Below are 23590 nucleotides of genomic sequence, written 5' to 3' on the forward strand. Positions count from 1 at the left end.
CATAGTCATGCCCTGTTGTCATGGACGGGACCCACCTTCTGCCAGCCCAGGCTGAGGGGGCAAAGAGGCAAAACCGTCTGAAAGAAGTCTACTTTCCCTTCCTGCCCACTTGCACCATCTGCTGCAAAGCATTGCTAAAATCACCACGAAGGTGAACTAGTTTAATTTTGACTGTACTTAGAAAGTGGCTTTGGCTTGGTACCAACTGCGGGAACTAGTTTTGTTCTTTTGTCCAGTGTAACTATTTTGATTGGGGTGTGATGGTTTTTTAAAAAACTGAAATAGTACACCAGTACAGTCCCTAGTGGGGCTGTAAATATAGCAGTGTAGCTTATTCCCCTTTTTGTTTAGAAGAAAACTATACTGAAATAAACACGTGTAGATAGATACTACTGCATCTACTTTAGTAGAGTTGTATGAATTTCAGTATATATATAGGTATAGTCAAAGGAGTACAATGTGTCTAGATAAGAGTCACAGATTGATATTATTCCAGGATTTTATATTGGGGGAATCGCATTTAAGGAAGCAAAAATAAAATATCACATGTAATTTCACATAGTGGTGATAAACTGCTTCCCTCAAACAGTTTTACTTTGTGGAGGGCATTATGCAATTTGGATAGAAAATGGGAAATATATACATTTTTTAAAAAAAATGTACACACACCAGTATTCCTTTTCCCCCAACCCCTTTTCTCCATCCCAGCCTATCAATGATCTCTTGTACCTATGCAGAGCTCAGTGTAAGACTGGGGCCTTAATGTGTTTCATTTGTTAATTAGTCTTTGATGAAATGAAGACTATAGCTGTATCAATTTCAACATTCTTTACCAGTCTTTAACTAAGTTACATTTGAAAATTAAAATTAATTTTTGGGTGTATATGAAAGAGACAATGTATGTATAGGAATAATAAAATTTTAAGAAGCTTGCCATGTGGTATACTTCTTAAAATCTGTGTATCCCATTGAGGCTGAAAAAGCTTTTTTCTCTTATTGGTCAGTAACTGGTTAAAAGATAGGAAACAAAGAGTAGGAATAAATGCTCAGTTTTTAGAATGGAGAGAGGTAAATAGTGGTGTCCCCCAGGGGTCTGTACTGGGGCCAGTACTGATTCATAAAGGATCTGTTAAACAGTGAGAAGGTGGCAAAATTTGCAGATGATACAAAACTATTCAAGATATTTATGTCCAAAGAAGACTGCTAAGAATTACAAAGAGATCTCACAAAAGGGGTGACTGGGCAACAAATGGCAGATGAAATTCAGTGTTGAAAAATGCAAAATAATGCACATTGGAAAACATAATCCCAACTATACATATAAAATGATGGGATCTAAATTAGCTGTTACCACTCAAGAAAGAGGTCTTGGCGTCATAGTGGCTAGTTTTCTGAAAACATCCACGCAGTATGCAGCGGCAGTCACAAATGCTAATAGAATATTGGGAATCATTAAGAAAGGGGTAGACAAGACAGAAAATATCATGTGGCCTCTATATAAATCCATGATATGCCCACATCTTGAATACTGCGTGCAGTTCTGGTCACCCCATCTCAAAAAAGATATATTGGAATTGGAAAAAGTACAGAAACGGACAACAAAAATGATTAGGGATATGGAACAACTTCCATATGAGGAGAGATTAAGAAAACTGACTTTTCAGCTTGGAAAAGATGACTAAGGGGGGCTATGATTGAGGTCTATAAAGTCATGACTGGTGTGGAGAAAGTAAATAAGGAAACATTACTTACTCTTCACATAACATAGGAACTAGGGGTCACCCAAAGAAATGAGTAGGCAGCAGGTTTAAAACAAAAGGAAGGATTTCTTTACACAAGGCACAGTCTATGCCTTGGAACTCTTTGGAACTATGGAACTCTTTGCCAGAGTATGTTGTGAGGTCCGAAATTGAGGGTTCAAAAAAGAACTAGATAAGTTCATGGAGGAAAGGCCATCAATGGCTTTTAGCAAGGATGGGTAGGGATGCAAAACCATACTCTGAAGTTTCCCGAAGCTGGGAAATGGGTGACGGGATGATCACTCGATGATTACCAGTTCTGTTCATTCCCTCTGAAGCACTTGGCATTGGCCCCTGTTGGAAGATAGGATATTGACCTAGATGGATGATGGGTCTGATCCAGTATGGCTATTCTTAGGTTCTGCAAGAATTTATTCCATCACATTATGAACTTCTTTATAGCAACAAAGCTATAATAAATAATTAAGATTAATTAATAATTAAAGTAATCATTTATATTATATATGAATAATTAAAGCTATAATTAATATAATCAAAATAAAACTTGAACTTAGTAGATACAACTGTATGCTGTTAAACCAACTGAAGTATAATATAAAATACCCAAACTCTGCTGGAGAATAAAAGTTATCTAGTTATAAAATACTTGAAATTTATGAACCTACAACGTTCTTTTAAGTAAAAACAAACATTAATACAAAGTCAGTTATTTAAAAAATGTTAACATTGTGACAAATAGATAAAAACCAGGGAATTCACAGTTGAAGATGGAGTGGTCAATGCACCTATGTAATTTTCTGGTAATTTCTGATTTTATACAATAAATATTCTAATTTTAGTTCCCCTTCAAGTCCAATGCTGCCCTGGGAGACATAAATTGTAAAACTGCTATTGACTTCAACAGGAAGATTTGTGTTTGCAGAACTGAAGAGTTTAGTTTAGTCCCACTCAAAAAAAAAAACTTGAACCATTGTATTTCCTCACGTAAAGCCATGTTAACAATTATTTAAAGGATCTGACTGACTATAAGGGCTTCTAAAGAAGATCATGTTCTTCACCAATTTTTCATTTTTTAATATTGTTGCTATTTATGGATTCAGTGTGGCATGTACATGGCTTCATCTGAAAACATCATGATTATTTCCTTTAAAAAGTGCATGTATAGAAAATCATTTTTTTAATATATTTTAATAGACTTCTTTCAACGTACCCCGAAACAGACTAATTTTTCATATTTTGAAGTCACGATCAAATCTGAATTACGTTGCATTTGAAGTCAATAATACTAATTCACAGAAAGTTAAAGTTACCCTCCATATGAAGACTCTCTGCACAGGTGTGATTTTCAACCAGAAGGTATTTGTTGTTTTAGAGCTGCTTGCAACATGCCAGTTCTGTCAAACTTTATAATTCCACTCCATATAGAAAAGCATAAGTAGTACCTATCTATATGGTGTTTTATTTTGGCCAGTGCTCTCAGTCTCCCTCTTAGATAAGTAAGACAGTTCATCCAAAATATTTTTAAAAACGGATTAGGATAAAATAAACTATAAATGCATTTCTGTTAAACACTGGCTTAACTTTTTAAACTTTTAAAAGTGTGAATATGGATGGGTCGGATCGGGGGACGAGTGTTCCTAAAAACAAAAGGAAAATGTTTCTTCACACATACCATAACTAGATTTTTTGTTAATCTAGATGGAGTGGAAAGAAAAACTCATTCTACTGTTATTGAGACATTTATGCTATTTTTAAACCCAGAGAAACAATTTCAGTAGTGTTGTGTTACGTTTCATATAGCTGTCAGGTTCATTATAGATTAAGTCAAGCCAGTTCTTATCCCAGTTGATTATTCATTCACAGGTAATGTTTTTTAAGGCAATGGGCTTGGTTCATCATTATGATAATTCCCATTTTGTGCTGGTGTAACTTCATAGACATCAATGGACATAAGTGGGTCTGATTCACCAGTCTTACTCCTGTTTTACACAGGAAATCAATATTCCTCAGTCTGTGTAAGGAAATTGAAATATGCTATGTAAATTCTGGATGTCATTATAACTTTCCCATATTGATTACTATATCAGCACTTTATACCCAGTGAAAGTGAATTCTGTATAAAAAGTTTATACAGAACAAAAGAATATTAGGATTTCAGGAAACTTGGATCCAAGCTGTCACATAAAACTGAATTTTAAAATGTTGTCAATAAGATATACAAGGGACAAGCATGCTCCTGCTATTCTGCAGCTGTCGAATTTGCTGCAGAATTCCCCCCGCCCCAGCCTTGCTGCAGAATTGTACTCCAGAATAAAGTTTTGCCTTAAAAAAAAAAAATCCAGTTTCAATTGTTGTGAAATAACCTTGCAAAGATGATCGGAATGACTATAAACCAAATGTAATGTTAACTTCTCAAGTCTGCAGACAGCCAGATGGGTTATCTGCTTCTTAAAATCTAAGTGAGATGTTAACATCTACTTTTGACAAATTTAAAATGTCATAATTGTTAACTATTTCACTTTTGATCATTTCAGCAAAAAGGATTCATTAATATGCTTATCCCCAATCTCAAGCCACCTCTCCAAATGCCCCAATAGTCCTGCATTCAGTTGCCAAATCTTCCAATTTTTCCCGCAGCTTTACAGTACCATTATACACTAATAATGCAAAAGTCTGCAGCAAATTGGAAACTAAAAATGTGGGGAAAATTTAAAATAAAATGAATTTATTATAAAAAATAAATAGCATGAGGGATACCATACAGGTTCTATTCAATTTCATATATAATTCATTTAAAAATCCATTTTTAATTCAAATGTAGCTGCCACAGAATTCTCATTATGCTTCTTCAGAATGCAGCATCAATCATGGAAGGGCCATTGCTGGAAAATTTAAGTGCACCTTGCAGTGGCATACATGGGGTCTTGTTATATGATCATTTGGCCATCTTTACAATACAGTTTCCTTATACTTATATAGATGTGATATTTGATAGCATAGTGAAAACTCAAAGTTAGAAACAGTGGCATCATTAAATTTGCCAGATGATAGATCTTTCTTCATAGTACTGACAATATCTGAATGCATATAGTGTGCACTGTGATACTGTAATGAAATACCAGCCTAAAGATGGCAACTACAAAAACCATACAATTCCTTTTTTATCAGTAGTACTTACTATAAAATAAAACAAACAAGATTAACTTCAACACTGTTAGCCTTAGACATTTGTGGCATAATCCAAACACTTCGTTACATTTATATTCTTGTGAAAATTTATTTGTTACAGTATGAAGAAAATTGACTTTTTTCAGTACAGGCAGAAATAAACACATTGTAAAATAATAATAATCACAGCTTAGTGAAAACTGGTTTACAATGTTTAAAAATAATCTTTAAAATCAGGTAGTACTTCAGGGCTTTGGTTTGTTAGTACTCAGTTTTATGCTGAACCTCTGCACAGTGCAAGAAAAATTGTATACCAGTATACCCTTTATGGCAGTCCTTTGAGCATTTAGTCTCATATTCATATGGTGGCAGGAAAATGTGTTGCATACTTCTGTTAAAAATAAAGAAAGCACTGTTCAGATTAAAATTTAAACGTTCTTTCCTGTCTTTAATACAAAAATATCAATCAAACACTAAGAATTTTGACAGTACATTCTACAAATTAACATGCCATTTAGCGATTGGAAGGTTTGGGGAAAGTTACATTAAAGTGTTTTATAAAAATAAATTATATGGAAACACCACCAAACCAAATCAAGCAGGTGCCTTAGGCTTTGCAAAATAAGAGTAACATTCAGTGGGCACCATAACTGCTTTTCTCTTTCTCTACATATTTTCAAAATATCAACAAGGCCATTATTTTTAAAAACTCTACAAATAATCATAATAATCCAATGGAAGCAGTAAAAAACTTCTGTCAGTGATCAGTAGCACAGGAGACCATGGTGATAGTGGTAGAGGGCTTCAACAGTGATCCATCCAACTGGTGTGGAGAGGAAGTGCACACATATAGAATACATTGGGTATGGTATCTCATCTAGAGTTCATGCGTAACTGATGAATGATGACACTTTCTAAGAGAGAAGAGCAAAACATTTACTATTATATAATTGGAAATACAGGTAATTTTTAATAAAGTTAATAGGACTTAGCATTTATATAGTGCTTTTTTTATCTTCAGAGACTCTTAACGATTTAATTAAACATCACAACACTCCTTGGAGGTAGCAATTATTCCCATATAAAGATCTGAGACTGAGAAGAAATGTCCTGGCCAGTGCTACAGAGGGAGTCTGGGTTAGAGCCAGCATTAGAACTCAGAAGGCTCAGATTCCAAGTTCAATGCTCAGACCATCTCTCTGTCATTATACACAAAAAGTAATTCAACTAAAATATGTCTATAAAATGTGCATATTGACTGTCTCTCTCCCTCTTCTTCATAGGTTGATTGTCCTCCTAAGCACAGTTCATGTAAGATTTACTTGCAAAATTACTTTACATACTCCGTAGTCCCATAGAAGTCACTGAACTCACATGTTTAAAGACTTGCTTGCATGCTCATTTCAAGGATGCAAGTAGTCTAAATGACTTAAATGGGACCACTCACATAGTGAAATCCTGGCCCTACTGAAGTCAATGGTACTTTTCCCATTGACTTCAACAGAGCCAGGATTTCACACATAATGTATAAAGCTATGTGTAGACTTTGCAAGATAAGAGCTTACGTTTGTACTGTGCTAACATAAGAGGTCCTTGATCCTGATCAGTCTTTTGGTAGTACCACAACAAATATTAAATAATTAACTGTCTTATGGTCTAAAGTAATGTGTTTCCATTGCGCCCAAGATGATATTTACTAAATTGGAGTTTAACCATAAATGTAAATTTCAATATGCAGTGCAGCTTTAAAGAAACAATTTTTGTGGGCTTTAAATGATAAAATTGCAATCAGACATTTGAAATGTAGTATGATGTGCCTTCCAAAAGCATTTATTTCTATAGTTGAAACTTCTTATATAACTATGTGATTGTCTTCCCCTCCTTGTTTTCAAAAGCCATTTACAAGATATGCAATATAAATTCAGTGTATCCTTACCACTTTTATTAACATGTGCCTATGCTTCACCTTTTAAAAAAAATGTAGAATGTTTGATTGTGGGAGTTGTACAATATTGTAATTTTAAAACAGAAAAATATTCAAATATTTCATTTACACTTTATGCCAGAACCTTACCATTAGATGGCATATTTTCATTATTTTACTCATATGGTAAAACAAGGCTAAGACAACAAGTAGGAGAATGTGGGAACACAAGTGAAACAATGGAATTTCCCAATCAGCTGTATTCCTCTACATTTAATTTACCATTTACATAGGTTTCTCCATCCATACATGTCTATATTTCCTCCCACATTTGAATAATGAATATAATGAAGAAGAAGAATAAACTGTATTAAAAGTTAACCTTCACGACCAATGCAGTTTTATAACTTCAGGTTCTTGGAGAATATGAAGCAAGGTAAAAGCTGTATTTGCTTAACATCAAATTTTATTCATTTCCAAACACATCTATTAATTTCAGTGGGAGTCACATGAGCTTATTTTAAGAAAATGGTTCTTAATATCCAGTATATACATTATATATCTATAGACAGAGTTTGAAGACAAAAATTTACAATTTAAAAACAAAAATTTGGTAGGCAAAAAATGTTTCTTCCTTGTAAGGTCCAATTAATAACTGAACAGTGTAACTATAGTAAGCTTTCAAAATCAAAGTCTTCCTCTTATAGACCAAACATAACAAGTATGCAGGAGGAGGTCAGAGACTAGAGAGGATTAAGAATTCATACATTGTGTATACTTGTGTTCACTAATTTCTCTTATGCCTCACCCCTTCTAACATTTGACTTTGTAGTAATGTATGTATTCTTGCTATTAAAATAGATGTCCAAAGAGGTGTTTGTCTAAAATTTTCATAGGATATAACCTAGGGATGGCCAAACTTACTGACACTCTGAGCCGCATACAACAATCTTCAGAAATTGGAGAGCCGGGGCGCACCTGCTGGGGCTTGGGGCTTTTGCCCCAGGGGAGGTATCTGCCAGGCCTTGGGGCTTCAGCCCGCTCCTGCTGAGCCCTGAGTCCCAGTAGGTGCACCCCATGGGGCTGAAGTCCCAAGACCCCCCTCCTCACTGGACAGAAGCCCCTATCCAATCACCCTGCTGCAAGGCAAAGGTCCCAAGCGCCCCCCTGTGCCTCGTCTGGTAGGTGGAGAAGGGAGGGCCTGGAGGGGCTCCACGAGCCACACTTTAATTGTAAAAGAGCCGCATGCAGCTCGCGAGCCATGGTTTGGCCATCCCTGATATATTCTGGCACAGTGAGTAGGAATAATCTGGCAATGGCTAGAGAGAATGCTTCTGGGACTATAAATTTTACAGCTTCCATGAGCTATACATTTACTTAAAGAAACAAAACTTAATTAATTTACTCTAATGATAAAATTAAATGAAGACATCTGTATGGATAGGACCAAATTCAGATTTAAATTATATTGGGGTAAATCAGAGGTCGTTGTAGTTATTTGCATTTACACTGTTGTAAATGAGTTTAGAATCTGGCCCATAGCGAACAATTTGCATGAAGTCTCACCAATTCTGATAATAAAAGCAAATCACCTGACATTTTAACATTTGAAATTTAAATTAAATTTCTTTTTACAATTTACATGAATGGATAAACCAAATTATACAAAAAGATGTACTGGAGACAATGTAAGTCCCAGTGACAAAAGTGGAACATCATGTACCAATATAACTATTTCTGAACTTTTAAAATCATGTTTAGAAGAGTTTTTAATATGGGGAGTTGCTCATACTTCTATCTTGCAAGAAGCCAAAAAATAAAATAAAATAAACCCACACATGGTCCTACATGGTTTTATTCCTGCAGCTGATAGATCCCAATTTGGAAGTAGTTAACCCTTTCCAAAAAGCCAAAGACAAGCAGAGACCAAGTAGTAAGACAGTTTTAAAGTGAAGTCAACATCTATAATGACATATGTTAGAAAGAGCTCTGTCTGGGAGAGCTCAGTTGAAGGGAATGAGAATTACTCACACAGATGGAAGAGAAAAACATTCCCCTAAATGAGAACAAGTTAAAAGATGAACTCATAGAAATTACTGCCAGCACACTACAGGTTTCAAACTGACTTAGTGATGTCAGCAACTGATATGCGATAGGAACATATAATTGGTCTGAAAACCATCCTTATTATTGTAGCCAGTGTTGAAAACATGAAACATGGTAGGACGGTAGCCTTCCCTCTTTAAAGATGTGCTCTTGAAATTCTGACCAGTCACTGAACATTAGTGTTAACCTTGAGAGGATCTGAAAACACGTTTAATATGTTTTAGGTAATAATCTGGTATTTAGTCTATAATTGGCATGAACCTTTGCAGACCAATGCTGTTTTAGAGATTATGCACATGATATTAATCACCAAGTAAGTGGTTTAAAGTTTAAATACTGTCATGTACATTCTGTATGGTCATATTTATAAAAGTCACAAAACGTTATTTGCTTTTTTAATAAGAGTGAAGGACTGTGATCACAAAACGAAAAGAGTAAACAACTAATGATCAAGGTGGCCATAAGAAGTCAAGATATTGGTTGCTTAGCATATTTTAAGATCTGAAAGAAAACCTTTAGACTAGAGCTTGCATGTCATTATGAACCAAGTTCTGCAACCTTTCTCACACTGAGCAGCACTTAGATCCGTATTTCTGTTTATGGCTATGAGACTACTCACATGAGCAAGCTGTACTTAGCATGAGTAAGGGTGACAGCATCTGGCCCTATATAATCCAGTAGAAAACTTGTGTTAAGGATCAGATTTAAAATCAAATACAGGGAAATTCAGTTATGGAAGTTACTAAGTCCTTAATTCCACACATAGGTGCTGGAACACTTTTGTGATGTAACCTGACTCATTGTTCTGTGACTTTTCTCACAGACAGAGTTATTGTAACAGTCATGCTTCTTTCACTAGACAAAGTTTTTAAGGTGCTGAGTGACTTATCTTATTGTAGTCAGTACCTAGATTTCTACCTTCAAAGGAAAAGGCACTCTAAACTGTATGATCAAGATAGCTACGGTTCAACTTTTTAAGACTTTTGTGCTACAAGCCTTTTTTTTTTGTTTTGCAATTCCCTCCTTGCCCATTCTCTACTTAGAGTAGCAAACTTCAAGTAAATTAAAACATATTACAAAATGCTGAACTCACCTTATTTTTTAACCAAAGATACACACTAAACTTAAAACAGATATTCATAAGTAGTTTTAGGCATACAGTTTTCTCCAGCTTATACAAAATATTTCATTTCCATGAACCTCAAATAAACTCGTACACGTCAATATTTAGTAAATAATTTACATTACCCTTTGGCTTACATCAACCCTTACACTTTATCCTTCTTTCCTTTTGAGACCTTTGTAAGTTGTGACCTACCCTCTTCTTGCTAATATTTAAACAAGATTAGTATGTTTTCAGAGTCTTTTCCTACCAATATTCACAAGTTGTTATTTTTTGTTTGTTTGTGGGGGTTTTTTCCAGATTAGTTTCAGAAACACCCTTTTGACTGATTCTGATTCCTTGACCTTTTGCTAGGTTGGCTGTGGATCAGAGATTTTTCTCTGGTCTGGTCCTGGCAGTGGGATCTGCTACTGAATCCTCAAAATACTAGTCTGACTTGTCAATTCTGTTTCGTCTGGTGTTGCTGCATTCCTTCTCACCCTGATAACTCCACAAGTGGTAGTTCTAAGTTTTCCTCTCCAATTCTAGGTATGCTGTGGTGGCACTGGATATCCAGTTCCATCTGATAATTTCTTCTTTAGATAAAGTAGTCTCTCAAATCCCATCCAAAACAGATGCTGCTTTCAAGGCAGGCACATTTAGACTATTGTCCCATATATATATATATACTCACTTAAGTTAGGAAGACCTAGTTTCTTTTTAAAAGCTCTGAAAAAGAAGGCTTAAGCCATCTATAGTTCATTACTGTATCATGCCACATTACCAGGAGGCTCATCTACTTTGCAGCATTTAAAATTACTATTTTTAACTGAGTGGAAGCTTTGGTTTAGCTCCGCATTTACTGTTATAATGAACTTTTAGCTTCATGTTATTATGTTTAGAACATCTGCTGAAAAAGCTCTGATACATTAGAAATAATAAGAACTCACTAATGATTTCGTGAGCTACAGCTCACTTTGTCGGATGCATTCAGTGGAAAATACAGTGGGGAGATTTATATACGTAGAGAACATGAAACAATGGGTGTTACCATACACACTGAAAGGACAGTGATCACTTAAGATGAGCTATTACCAGCAGGAGAGCGGGGGGGGGGGGGGACTTTTGTAGTGATAACCAAGGTGGGCCATTTCCAGCAGTTGACAAGAATTTCCAGCAGTTGACAGTCTGAGGAACAGTGGGGGGTGGGGTGGGGAAATAAACATGGGGAAATAGTTTTACTTTGTGTAATTACCCATCCACTCCCAGTCTCTATTCAAGCCTAAGTTAATTGTATTCAGTTTGCAAATTAATTCCAATCCATAGTGGCCAGGATGGTGTTTTCACCTGTCTGGCACCCTGACAGCAGGATTGTCTGGCTATGTAGACTCCCTCCTCAGGCCCTACGTTACCAGCACTCCCAGCTATCTTCGAGACACCACTGACTTCCTGAGGAAACTACAATCCATCAGTAATCTTCCTCAAAACACCATCCTGACCACTATGGATGTAGAAGCCCTCTACACCAACATTCCACACAAAGATGGACTACAAGCCGTCAGGAACAGTATCCCCGATAATGTCACAGCAAATCTAGTGGCTGAACTTTGTGACTTTATCCTCACCCATAACTATTTCACATTTGGGGACAATGTATACCTTCAAATCAGCGGCACTGCTATGGGTACCCGCATGGCCTTGCAGTATGCCAACATTTTTATGGCTGACTTAGAAGAACGCTTCCTCAGCTCTTGTCCCCTAATGTCCCTACTCTACTTGCGCTACATTGATGACATCTTCATTATCTGGACTCATGGAAAAGAAGCCATTGAGGAATTCCACCATGATTTCATCCCACCATCAACCTCAGCCTGGACCAGTCCACACAAGAGATCCACTTCCTGGACACTATGGTGCTAATAAGCGATGGTCACATAAACACCACCCTATACCGGAAACCTACTGACCGCTATTCCTACCTACATGCCTCCAGCTTTCACCCAGACCACACCACATGATCCATTGTCTACAGCCAAACTCTACGATACAACCGCATTTGCTCCAACCCCTCAGACAGAGAAACACCTACAAGATCTCTATCAAACATTCTTACAACTACAGTACAAACCTGATGAAGGGAAGAAACAGATTGACAGAGCCAGGAGAGTACCCAGAAGTCACCTACTACAGGACAAGCCCAACAAAGAAAATAACAGAACGCCACTAGCCATCACCTTCAGCCCCCAAGTAAACCTCTCCAATGTATCATCAAGGATCTACAACCTATCCTGAAGGAGGACCCATCACTCTCACAGATCTTGGGAGACAAGCCAGTCCTTGCTTACAGACAGCCCCCTAACCTGAAACAAATACTCATCAGCAACCACACACCACACAACAGAACCACTAACCCAGGAACCTATCCTTACAACAAAGCCCGTTGCCAACTCTGTCCACATATCTATTTAGGGGACACCATCATAGGGCCTAATTACATCAGCCACACTATCAGAGGCTCGTTCACCTGTGCATCTACCAATGTGATATATGCCATCATGTGCCAGCAATGCCCCTCTGCGATGTACATTGGTCAAACTGGACAGTCTCTATGTAAAAGAATAAATGGACACAAATCAGACGTCAAGAATTATAACATTCAAAAAACAATCGGAGAATGCTTTAATCTCTCCGGTCACTTGATTACAGACCTGAGAGTGGCTATCCTTCAACAAAAAAAATTCAAATACAGACTCCAACAAGAGACTTCTGAATTGGAATTAATTTGCAAAGTGGATACAGTTAACTTAGGCTTGAATAGAGCCTGGGAGTGGATGGGTTATTACACAAAGTAAAATATTTCACCATGTTTATTCCTCAGCCCCCCCCCCACCCCACTGTTCCTCAGACATTCTTGTCAACTGCTGGAAATGGCCCACCTTGATTATCACTTCAAAAGTTACACACACACACACACCCGATCTCCTGTGGGTAATAGCTCATCTTAAGTGATCACTCTCGTTACAATGTGTATGGTAACACCTATTGTTTCATGTTTTCTATGTATATAAATCTGCCTACTGTATTTTCCACTGAAAGCAACCGATGAAGTGAGCTGTAGCTCACGAAAGCTTATGCTCAAATAAATTTGTTAGTCTCTAAGGTGCCACAAGTACTCCTTTTATTTTTGTGATGCTCATCAGGACATATTGTGCATGAAAGAAGAATAAGAATGCCTTCAAGATAGTGAGGCTGGGATAAGCTCTCTAACATAAATATCTATATCTTTAATAGGGTAGCAGCCAAAAGTGTGGATTAAGGATAAAGACTTTTTTGTTGCCCTCCACCGACAGACTTTTCTTTCAACCTCTCCTTCGCAAGAGAAACTAATCCCCCAATCCTTTGGTTCATTGCACTGACTCTGTACATGCTTCTAACTGAATTTGCTTCCTTCAGCATTCTCCCTCCCATTCATTTTGAGTTACACTTGTATTCTTCATGCTGCATCAGTCATCTTCCTTTCTCTTCTCTTCTCCAGTAAGGGCACCCATATTTGTGGGACTCTTAATAGCTCATTCAAATGGCTGAATCATTATATATTTTTAAAATGCACCCCTGGCCGAGACATAGCATGTCAAGTTACTTCAACCCAGAGTTCCTTTATTGTATCTTACTTGTGTGGAAATTGAGTTGGAATTGGGGAAATTCCCTTGACAATTATGGTGCTAACAAATGAAATAATGACATCAATCATTTGCATCCACACCCATTTCCATGCTGAAATACTTCCTTAAAACATGCTAAAAAAAACACAAACGGAAAAAATGCAAATACTTCAGTATAACCAGAACAAAACAGAACACAAACTGGTATGCCATAGCACTGTAAACTGGGTCTGTATTTGAGATAGACACGTACCAAACTTCAGGGAACACGCTGGAATTCAGGTTAAGTTGGGTGCAAAGCCTTCTGTCCCCTACCCTCTGTATCTGAGCAGAGTTCTCCATCAATTACTTTGCACCATTAACTGTCTGTATTAAGAACTGTTCTAAGACAGAAGAACTCTAGATAGCTGAAGTCAAACTACAGCACACTTTCTAATTATGGGCCTGATCCAAAGTAAACTGAAGTCAATGGTCTTGTCTACACTACCACGGTAAATCAATCTAAGGGTATGTCTATACTACCCGCCAGATCGGCGGGCAGTGATCGATCCAGCGGGGGTTGATTTATCGCGTCTAGTCTAGATGCGATAAATCGATCCCCGAGCGCTCTCCCATTGACTCCTGTACTCCACCGCTGCAAGAGGTGCAGGTAGAATCGACGGGGGAGCGGCAGCAGTCAACTCACCGCAGTGAAGATACCACGGTGAGTAGGTCTAAGTACGTCGACTTCAGCTACATTATTCACGTAGCGGAAGTTGCGTAATTTAGATTGATCTCATCCCCCTGCCCCCGCCAGTGTAGACCATGCCATAGTTACACTACTTAGTTATGTGAATAATGTAACTGAAGTTGACATAGCTAGACCCACTTATCACGGTATCTACACCGTGCAGTGTTGATGGGAGACGCTCTCCTGCCAAGTTACCTTACTCTTCTCGAGGAGCTGGAGTACAGGAGTCAATGGGAGAGCACTCTGTCATTGACTTAGCAAGTCTTCTCCAGACCCTCTAAATCAACATTGCTGCATTGATCACAGCAGTGCCGATCTAGCTGAAAGTATAGACAAGCCCAAAGAAAGTAATTCCATTGACTTCCATGGGTTTTGGATCAAGCCCAGATTGTGGCTGTAACAAAAAATCAATTAGATCAGAGCTTTCCAAAGTGTAGTCTGTGAATCGCTGCTGATCCATAGAGAGATGGCTGGTCACATGGTGCTGGCTCTTCCTCTTTGTTTCTCCAGCTATGAGACTTTGTTAAAAGAGACTTAAAAATACATAGCTTTTCTAGCATTACTTCTCTAGGCAAGCAATGCTTTAGTTGTCTCAGGAATGTTAAGTGATCATGAAAAAGGAGGGAGAGTGGTCTATTTGATCGTGAGTGAGATGGAAGGTAGTCCCATGAGACAATTTCTTAAGAAGTGGCCCACCCTATCAATACATTCAATAACCCCTGAATTAGATCAATGTATAAGTGAGGCTGCTCAGTCTGATTTCATTGTCTGCAAACATTATCAGTCTCCAAATAGCTTTTTAGCCCAGCATAGAAACAAAATTATATTGTTAAATTAAAGTCAAGACACACACACCTATTAGTTTGTTATGTTAAGTGACAGTTTCAGGACTTAATTAGTAAATGCAAACACCAGCAACTAACAGACAGGGGGTTGATTTCCATGGTAGCAGTAAAACCTGCACAACATACCCCCTTAGCCACTGCCCTCAGCCCTTCCCCCCGCCCAGGGAGGCAGAGCTGCTGGCTGAAGATTTCTTCAGTTCTATTTTCATAGACTGAGTCTCGGCACGAGGCTCGAATTTTGTCACATTTCCTGCTCCTGGGGCTGCCACTACTGGCTTTCCTGCTTTCATACCTTTTGACACAGGAATACGGGTGGGTGTAGGTCTCTGTGATGACCCATCCTGTCCTGTCTGCAAGAGAGAGAAAGGAAAGAAAAAGGATATAATTGTAAGCAAGATTTTTAAGATTTTTTCTTTAACAGATCCTAAATCTGTACAGTTCCTTACCTATCCAATGCACTGAGCACCACTAATGAAATATATCCACTCCAACCCAGGCCCTCCTTAACAAAGAGAGAGAAAAGTTGGACTTTGCAAGCATGCCCAGAAGGTTAACAAATCTAGGCTCTTGTGTACTAGTGGTGGGGAGCAAGTTCCAAAATGGAGTACCCCTCACAAGGAATGCCCTACCATCCAGCACCCTTTCACTTATATTGGGAGGGTTCCAGTTTGAGTGCCTTGGCTACTCTCAACAGTGGCAGAAAATCACTATCTAGGGCAACCTGGTCACTTTGGGCATCTAAATTATTTAATTAGTATTCAACTTTGGAATCAGGGCATCTCCTTTGGTATAAGGATGGTTGTCTCCTTTGCAGCATATTTAAATATTAGTGGCATGAAGCAAAACGAAACGGTGAAGAAGACACTTCGTACCAGAACAATTACTGCACAATGGTGAATATCATGCTAGAGGAGGACCCAAAATGCAGAGGTCAGATCCAGACCTTAGTTTTCTGGTGTTCAGATCCAGTATTTTGGGTTGGCTAATTAGAGATGGGGATCAGGTACGAAGCTCTGGATCCATACTTTTCTAAAGTTTGGAGCCATTCAGATCCAGGGAATTGGCCTACTCTTTTATTTTTGAGAAAAGAGAGGAAAAGGAGAGAAAGTCTCTACTCTCTCACCTACATTAATGTAGACAAGACCAGCACCTCTACGGGAAGAGATGGACTAGAAACCTAATAGGTCTTTACTATTTCCTGTTCATCTGACAGGCCAATGCATTCTGCAGCAAAAGAATTTGGAAGCCATTCTTTGCCATAGAACTATAGGCCAGAATCTAACTATCATGTAGAGAAAACGTGCATAGCCTTCCTTCATGGTTGAGAACAAAACATAATGCAAGTGTAAACTGATGCAGCATTGCACATCCATTGCCCTATTGGGCTGTTAAATTTGAAGCTTAATTAACAATATTAACTGCTTCACCACTGATCATTTTAAACAGAAAAAAAAATTAGTTATTGTGCTAATCCCAAACTCCCAGAACACATTCTCAAGTTCCGGAAGTCCCAGCTATCCTCAACCTAGAGGCTAAAATACTTCCAGGTTCCCTGACTATTTCTACATAGTAATTTTGCAGTGTGAAGACCAAGTCAGCAGCACATTGAAAACAGCAAATGTGGAAACAACATAAACGAAACTGAGTCAACAAAATAAACAGTGTTGGGGGCACTTAGTTGATTGTAGCATTTAGTTGCACATTACAAACCTTCGTTTAAAATAACCAAATGAATCTGGCACAGAATCTCCTCCCTGCTGCACCAGACTGCAGTAGAATCTAGGACCTTTGCCATACAGTTTAGTTTCAAGTTGCCATGGAGCACACGGGGTCCTGTTTATATGTACGGAGCTTTCCAAAAAGGAGTCAAACTACCACCATCCTTACCAGTCAGTCAGCACTCTCCATTACTTAATGTTCCAAGAACAGTACAAACCCACATGCATACATACAGAAAATAAAATAAATTAAATCACAATTGGGAAATTTGAATACTGACAGACCGATAGGAAGCAAACCATTTTCAACAATCAAAAGCAGTGTTTACAACAACATTTAAAGGAACTCGCATTTTTATGTCAAAACAAGTAAGAACCATGTTGTATGGCACAACATGCAAACACAGTCAATCGAAGTTGAAAAATATGTCAACATACCCTGGAGCCAAAATGACAAACATCCTGAACTCCCTGAAAGCATTCTCCGGTGTGTAAACATACAGCTATTAAATGAAGTAGCTGGAATCTCAGGCATTTCTTGAGTTTTAATGACACGTAAATTATTAACTGAAGATTCTGGCACTCTAGAGTTACTAGCTTCATGTCTAAAACACTCAAAAATCATTTTAAAGTATTTTGACTCTGCCCCCCACAGTCCCCAAAGAGGCACACTAACACGTCATCCAGATCATAGCTGACACCAGCTCAACACACAATTCCAAACACATGTTTTCCCTGCTAAGTGAAGGGAAAATTAGCTGTATGCAGGTCCCCACTGTCTGGCCAATGTGACTGAATAAACATGTAGACTAGGCTTCAAACAGCCTCAGCCAGTGCTTGTCGCAAACAGCCTCAGCCAGTGCTGTTTCTAGGGGCGGGCAAGAAGTGTGGTTGCCTTAGGTGCCAACTTCCAAGGTGTGCTGTACCCCTGTGCCGCTTGTGTGTGTGTGTGTGTCTCTCTCCTCCCCTTTGCTGATTGGCCAGCTGTGGTGTTTTGCGGGGTTCAGCTGCTTATGGGGGGCATCTAAAACATTTTTTTGGTGGCTGGGAAAATGGCTAAAGCTGCTTCTGCCTTAACAGTGTCAGTTGGAGAGAACCTACAGTGCTGTCTCTTGGTATCATTTTGCAGGATGCAGGGTCCGGTTGGTTCCCTTCTGCCCCACACGTTTGCAGGTGACTGCATTTTTTTCTGTTTTATGCAAATACACAGCATCAGCCAGAATTTGGCTCTCTACACTTTTATGAAGTTAATGCAGGACACCTATAAATGCTGCCTAATTAGGACTTGCAGAGTGAAGCTAAGCTGTTCTATTCCCAGAAGTACACACTAGTGGAACATTATAGGTACCCAGAACTAAATTTTAATGGAGGAGTAAACACATGCAACTGCCAGGCTATTTACGCCCATAATGGTGGCTCACTGCAGAACAGGCAGACATGACTACAAGTATACTAGTCAAAGTGTTCACAATGAGGAGGGTTGGTTAGTTTAAATAAACAGCAATGATTTGGACTTTTTGAAAGGTTAGCATATTCTTAAGCAGGTTATAACACAAATCCTCTTGAGTATATTTTATTACTATCTGAGAATGGCTATGTCACTTGCACATTATCTCTTGTAACATTTTTTAATATGTGAGTGGCAAAGTGGTACAGAGGGGGCAAGAACAGTCATAATGCAATAGAGAATTGGGTCCCAGTCCTGTAAAAACGTCACAGAAGGTATGTGGAACACACTGATGAGGAAATTACAGGACTGTTAATCATGGATTTTTGTGACTTGCATGAGTTAGCCAAGCACATCAGCACTTCCAAGATGGTGTCTGTAATTTCATTCAAATTGAGCCTGCTGGAGGCACTTATATAGATTTTTGGAAAATAAAAATAGTTAGACAGACTAGAGGGGATGTCAATTAAAAAAAAATACCCTACGTCCTAAATGGCCCAGACATGAAATTACAGACACCATCTTAGAATTTCACAGCTCAGGCAGAACTTCTAAAAATTACATGCTTGACCCTATAGAAATATCCTGCCTGTATAACTGGTGGTTCTGCAGAGTTTTGTCCCCTGCGCCACCTCCCTCCCCCCCCAGTTTATACAGTTAAGAAAAAGTTAAAACCATGGCAAATCTGTCATAAACAGACAAGAGACAGGTTTCAGAGTAGCAGCCGTGTTAGTCTGTATTCGCAAAAAGAAAAGGAGTACTTGTGGCACCTTAGAGACTAACAAATTTATTAGAGCATAAGCTTTCGTGAGCTACAGCTCACTTCAGACAAGAGACAGGAACTTCAGAATTAAATCTCTCACTCTGTTCTTTATTCACCCCACTGGGAATTATATTGCTACATACATCATATCAATTAGTTGAGAGCTATACACTAGCTAAGCACAATGGACTAAATTAAGAACTGACACCTACAAAAAACAGAAGCAGGGTTTCTCTCTGCATTGCCCCCTCTTCCTCTCTGTCCACCTTTCCCAACCACCATAGGAAAGTTTACAGCACCATCATTCTCTCCTTTCCTACAGCTTTGCAAGAGCTTCCTCATAAGGCTCACCTCAAGTGATTATCGTGAGACAATGCCAAAATGGACCATTTAAAACACAACAGGGCAAATTCTGCTCTAGTTATCCCAGTTAAAATCCAGAATAACTCCAGTGAAGACAGTAACATTAACAGTTTTTTGCAACTGTTCTTCTACAAGGCGGTCTCACAGCAAGTCCATTTTATGGCTTCCCATCTCCCCACCATGAGTCTGGGCAGATATCCCATGAAATTCTCTGCTACTTACCACTGATTGTGTTCCTCGTGTGGATGATGTTGTAACTGGAGTTATAGTTATGGTACTTGTCACTTTGCTTGCTCCAGGCCTGGAGGAGAAATGGTTCCTGGGGGAACGAAGGACGGTACCAGTCATAACCTCCTTTTCTGCTGCAACATTCATTGGTCTGACTGTTATCACAGGACTAGCTCCCTCAGAAGCAGCACCAGGGGAGCGTTTAAACTGAGAACCTAAGTGAATGTGAATTTTGTTGTCCTCTGTTGTTATAATGTTTGCATTGGCATTGTACTTCCGGATTGGGGTTGGGACAGTTTGTTTTTCTGGTGTTACTTTGAAAACAGCCCTTCCCATAGTCATATCCTGCAATTCTGGAGAGACAGAGATTTCTGCTGGTGCTGCAGACGTAGATACTGTCATAATCTGAATTGGGGACGTGGGTCTTTCCATGAAAGGAGCTCTTCCTCCATCTGAGGACTTTTCTCTGGAGAATGTAGTTATAGTAACAGGTGACATAGCACGCTCTGGGCCCACTGAGCTTTCACCACCTTTTCCTTTTTGCGACACATTTGGAGAGGGAATGATGGTAATCCGTGGCTTCTGATTTCCCAAGGTTGGAATGACAGTGGTGCTTGAAAAGAATTCCTCAGATGTTGGGCTAGTTATCTCCAGAGTAGCTGTACTATTCTCATGATCTGGAGTCACCCGAATATGAAGAGGTTGCCCCTGCTTTGGGGAAAGGACAACCTCTCCAGGATGTCCAGGGCTACCATGTGTTCTGGCTCCTTTATCATGAGCTGCCTGGGACACATTCTCTCTTTTTCTCATCCATGGTATCCAGGATTTCCTCATTGCAAGCTCATTTGCTGCTGGGGGATACCTGTCAAGCACAGATGAGCGTTCTATGGGTTTTTTCGATCCTACCTGTCGCAGATTACTCATGATGTGATTTTCCTCTTGGAAGGATTTCCTTATAAACACGGCTGGGGTTTCTTCTTCTGCTGCTTCACTGCTTACTGCATCAGTCTGCACCCCAGTGGATGTCACAGGAACATCTACCATTCTTCTACCATTCATGCTGGGTCTGAGGACACGACTGTAACGCTTAGAAAGCTCTAACTCTTTTGTTAAGTTCAGGACTTCCTGACCCATATTTTTGTTTTTATCTTCTTCTTCCATAAATCTTTGCTGAAGAACGGAATAATCAACTTGGAGCTGGGAAAGCTGGTCTTCTTTGTTCATCAGCTCATGAATTTTTTCCTTAAGAGCTTGCACTTCTGCTTTCAAATCTCTGCTTTTAGCTTCTTCTAACCGAAACCTGTGCCTCAACTCTGCTTCCTGACTCACCACTTCACCCTTCTCTATTGCTTTGTTTTTGGCAATCTGGAGCTTCATTTCCTCCAGTTGTTGAGAAAGGAAGTTAGCTTTGTTCTGCTCAGTCCTAAATTTCTGCTCCAGCTGATCATATTCATCCTCTGTCTTCATCAAGTCTCCTTCAACCACTTCCAATTGTTTGAGACGTTTTTTCAGTCTTTCAATTTCAATGGTTAGTTCTTTAATCTTGTTGTCCTCATGATAAGCAAGTTCTGGTCCTTTTCTGGCTCGACCTCTTGCTATTTCTCTTTCTACTTCCTCTATACCTTCAATTCTTTTCTTTAACAAATCAACTCTACAACTCAGTTCAGAGGATTTTTCTTCTTCACTTTTCAGTTTCCCAATTAATTCATCTCTTTCCTTTGTTAAACTGGACACTTTTTCCTCCATTTCAGTTTTCAGTTTCAAAAGCTTCTTACTTTCATCTATTAGTTTCTCAGTCACATCCATAACTTTACCTTGTTCCACTTTAACATTTTTGTTCAGACCTTCAATTTTTCTTTCTTCCTGCTTTATTTTTTCCATCATATTTTTTCTTTCATCCACCAGCATGACAGTAAATGACTTCAGCTTGGTAAGGTCCTCCTTTAAGCTTAGTTCAGCTTTTTCCAACTTACTTTCTGAAGATTCAAGATCTTTCACTCGAGTCTTCACCATGTCCAACTCACTTATTAAGTCTTTGGTTAAATTCTTTTCTTTCTCCAGATATAAGTGCAACTGGGTACATTCAGACTTACTTTTACTAAAAGCCTCTTCCAGCTTCTCCAGTTCTGACATTCTCTTCTGCAATTTTTCCACTTCAAGTTTCAGCTCTTTGCTATGATGTTCTTCCTCTTGCAGTTTCTTTTTCAGCTCTCTACACTGGGATTCAGTTTTTGTGATCTCCTCATCTTTGCCTTCCATTTCAAGTACACGCTTGCGTAGGTTTTCCACTTCAGCCATCAAGCTAGAGTTTCCACATTCTCCTTTTGCTATTTTATTTCTTAATTCCTGAAGTTCTTCCTCAGCCTTTTGAAGATTTTTGTTAGTTTCTTCTAGCTCCTCAATTCTACGAGTCAAACCAACCAACTTAAGTCTCAGCTGTCTATTATGTGACTCTTGATTACCCAGTTTAGTGGTCATCTCCTCATGCTCTTGAGAAAATGATAATGTCTTGTGTTCAAGTTCTGCTTCTAACTTCATCAATTTTTGTCCATCTTCTTTTGTTTTTGAACTAATAACTTTAAGCTTTTCTTCTTCTTCCTTTAGTTTCTGAGCAAGATCTTGTATTTTCTGACTTTGCTGACCAAGTTGTTCAATATGCATTTGTCTCTCATCCACCAGCATGAGTGCAAATGACTTGAGTTTGACCAGTTCGTCTCTCAGTTTATTGAGTCTCTTTGTGTGTTCTTTCTCCTTACGGGCTTGATAGATTTTTTCCTGTTCAAGAAGCTTCTTTAACCTGAAAAAAATGGAATAAATACATTATTCAAGTGCAATTTTCCCTTTACATTTCAAGTTTCAGCCACATTTTCTACAGGTTTTCATGTTTGCATTAGTGTCCAAGAGCACTCTTTCAACATTTGGTTTCTTTATAAGTCTCCCAAAGCACAGTTATTTAAATTAGGAAGCTTACTGGAAATCACACAAAATCATTGAGTATTCTGAAAACAAGTGTCAGGTGTAAGACTTTATCCTCCCTACATATTTTTCCCTTTATCTGGGTGTAAATACATTATTTCAGATTTCCTCTTTAATCCAATATATATGTGGCATCATTCAGTTGCAGAATATGTTATCTTCAGTTGCAGAGGTGACAAAGAAGATTTTAACATACAGCTTTGAACTGAACTATTCTAAATGTATTTCTCCATCATCATCATCCCACCTGAAAAAGTGCACAGTTTACCCAACAGGACATATCTATAGATTTACTGTCCCATTTATACTGTGCCTACTTTATAAGATGGAAGCCTCATTACTTTATTGTACGTGCAAGAATGCGTGAAATGAGATCAGAATTGAGTGAGTAGCTTCAAGCAGCCAGGCTTCACCAAATCAACACTGGTCAGAAGTGAAACAGCTGAACAGAAGTACAGGATGTCAGAACCGGGTCACCATCTAGACATTGCAGCAGTGGAAAATTAATATAAAAATAAGTTTGTCTGCTTAATGACTGCTACGTTAAAGACTTAAAAGTGTTTATTTTGGCTCAATTCCATATACAACACAGTACACAACTGGTACCACTCTACTGACTGCGAGGATCAGACTGATCAAAGCTTTGGCTATAACACAAATTCTCTACTTGACATACAGAAACTAGAGAGCAATTGAATTTTCTGACATTTCACAGAATGTAAAGGCTGATATATGAACTAGATCTATTATTATCAGAAAAATTATTTAAATCTGTAATATGTGCAATGATACTTTTCC

General features: G+C 38.5%; 1 protein-coding gene across 1 annotated transcript in view; it reads right to left on the minus strand.

The window, feature by feature from the left end:
- Positions 1 to 4463: 4463 nt before the first annotated feature.
- FILIP1 (filamin A interacting protein 1) overlaps positions 4464 to 23590 on the minus strand; it is a 158871-nt gene continuing 139744 nt past the window's right edge. The window contains 3 exon segments of the mRNA XM_043510526.1: positions 4464 to 5842; positions 15590 to 15647; positions 19811 to 22615. Coding sequence (XP_043366461.1) covers positions 5802 to 5842; positions 15590 to 15647; positions 19811 to 22615 — 2904 coding nt within the window. The 3' untranslated portion in view covers positions 4464 to 5801.

This window comes from Dermochelys coriacea, chromosome 3 (assembly GCF_009764565.3).
Source record: "Dermochelys coriacea isolate rDerCor1 chromosome 3, rDerCor1.pri.v4, whole genome shotgun sequence".
Lineage (NCBI taxonomy): Eukaryota > Metazoa > Chordata > Testudines > Dermochelyidae > Dermochelys > Dermochelys coriacea.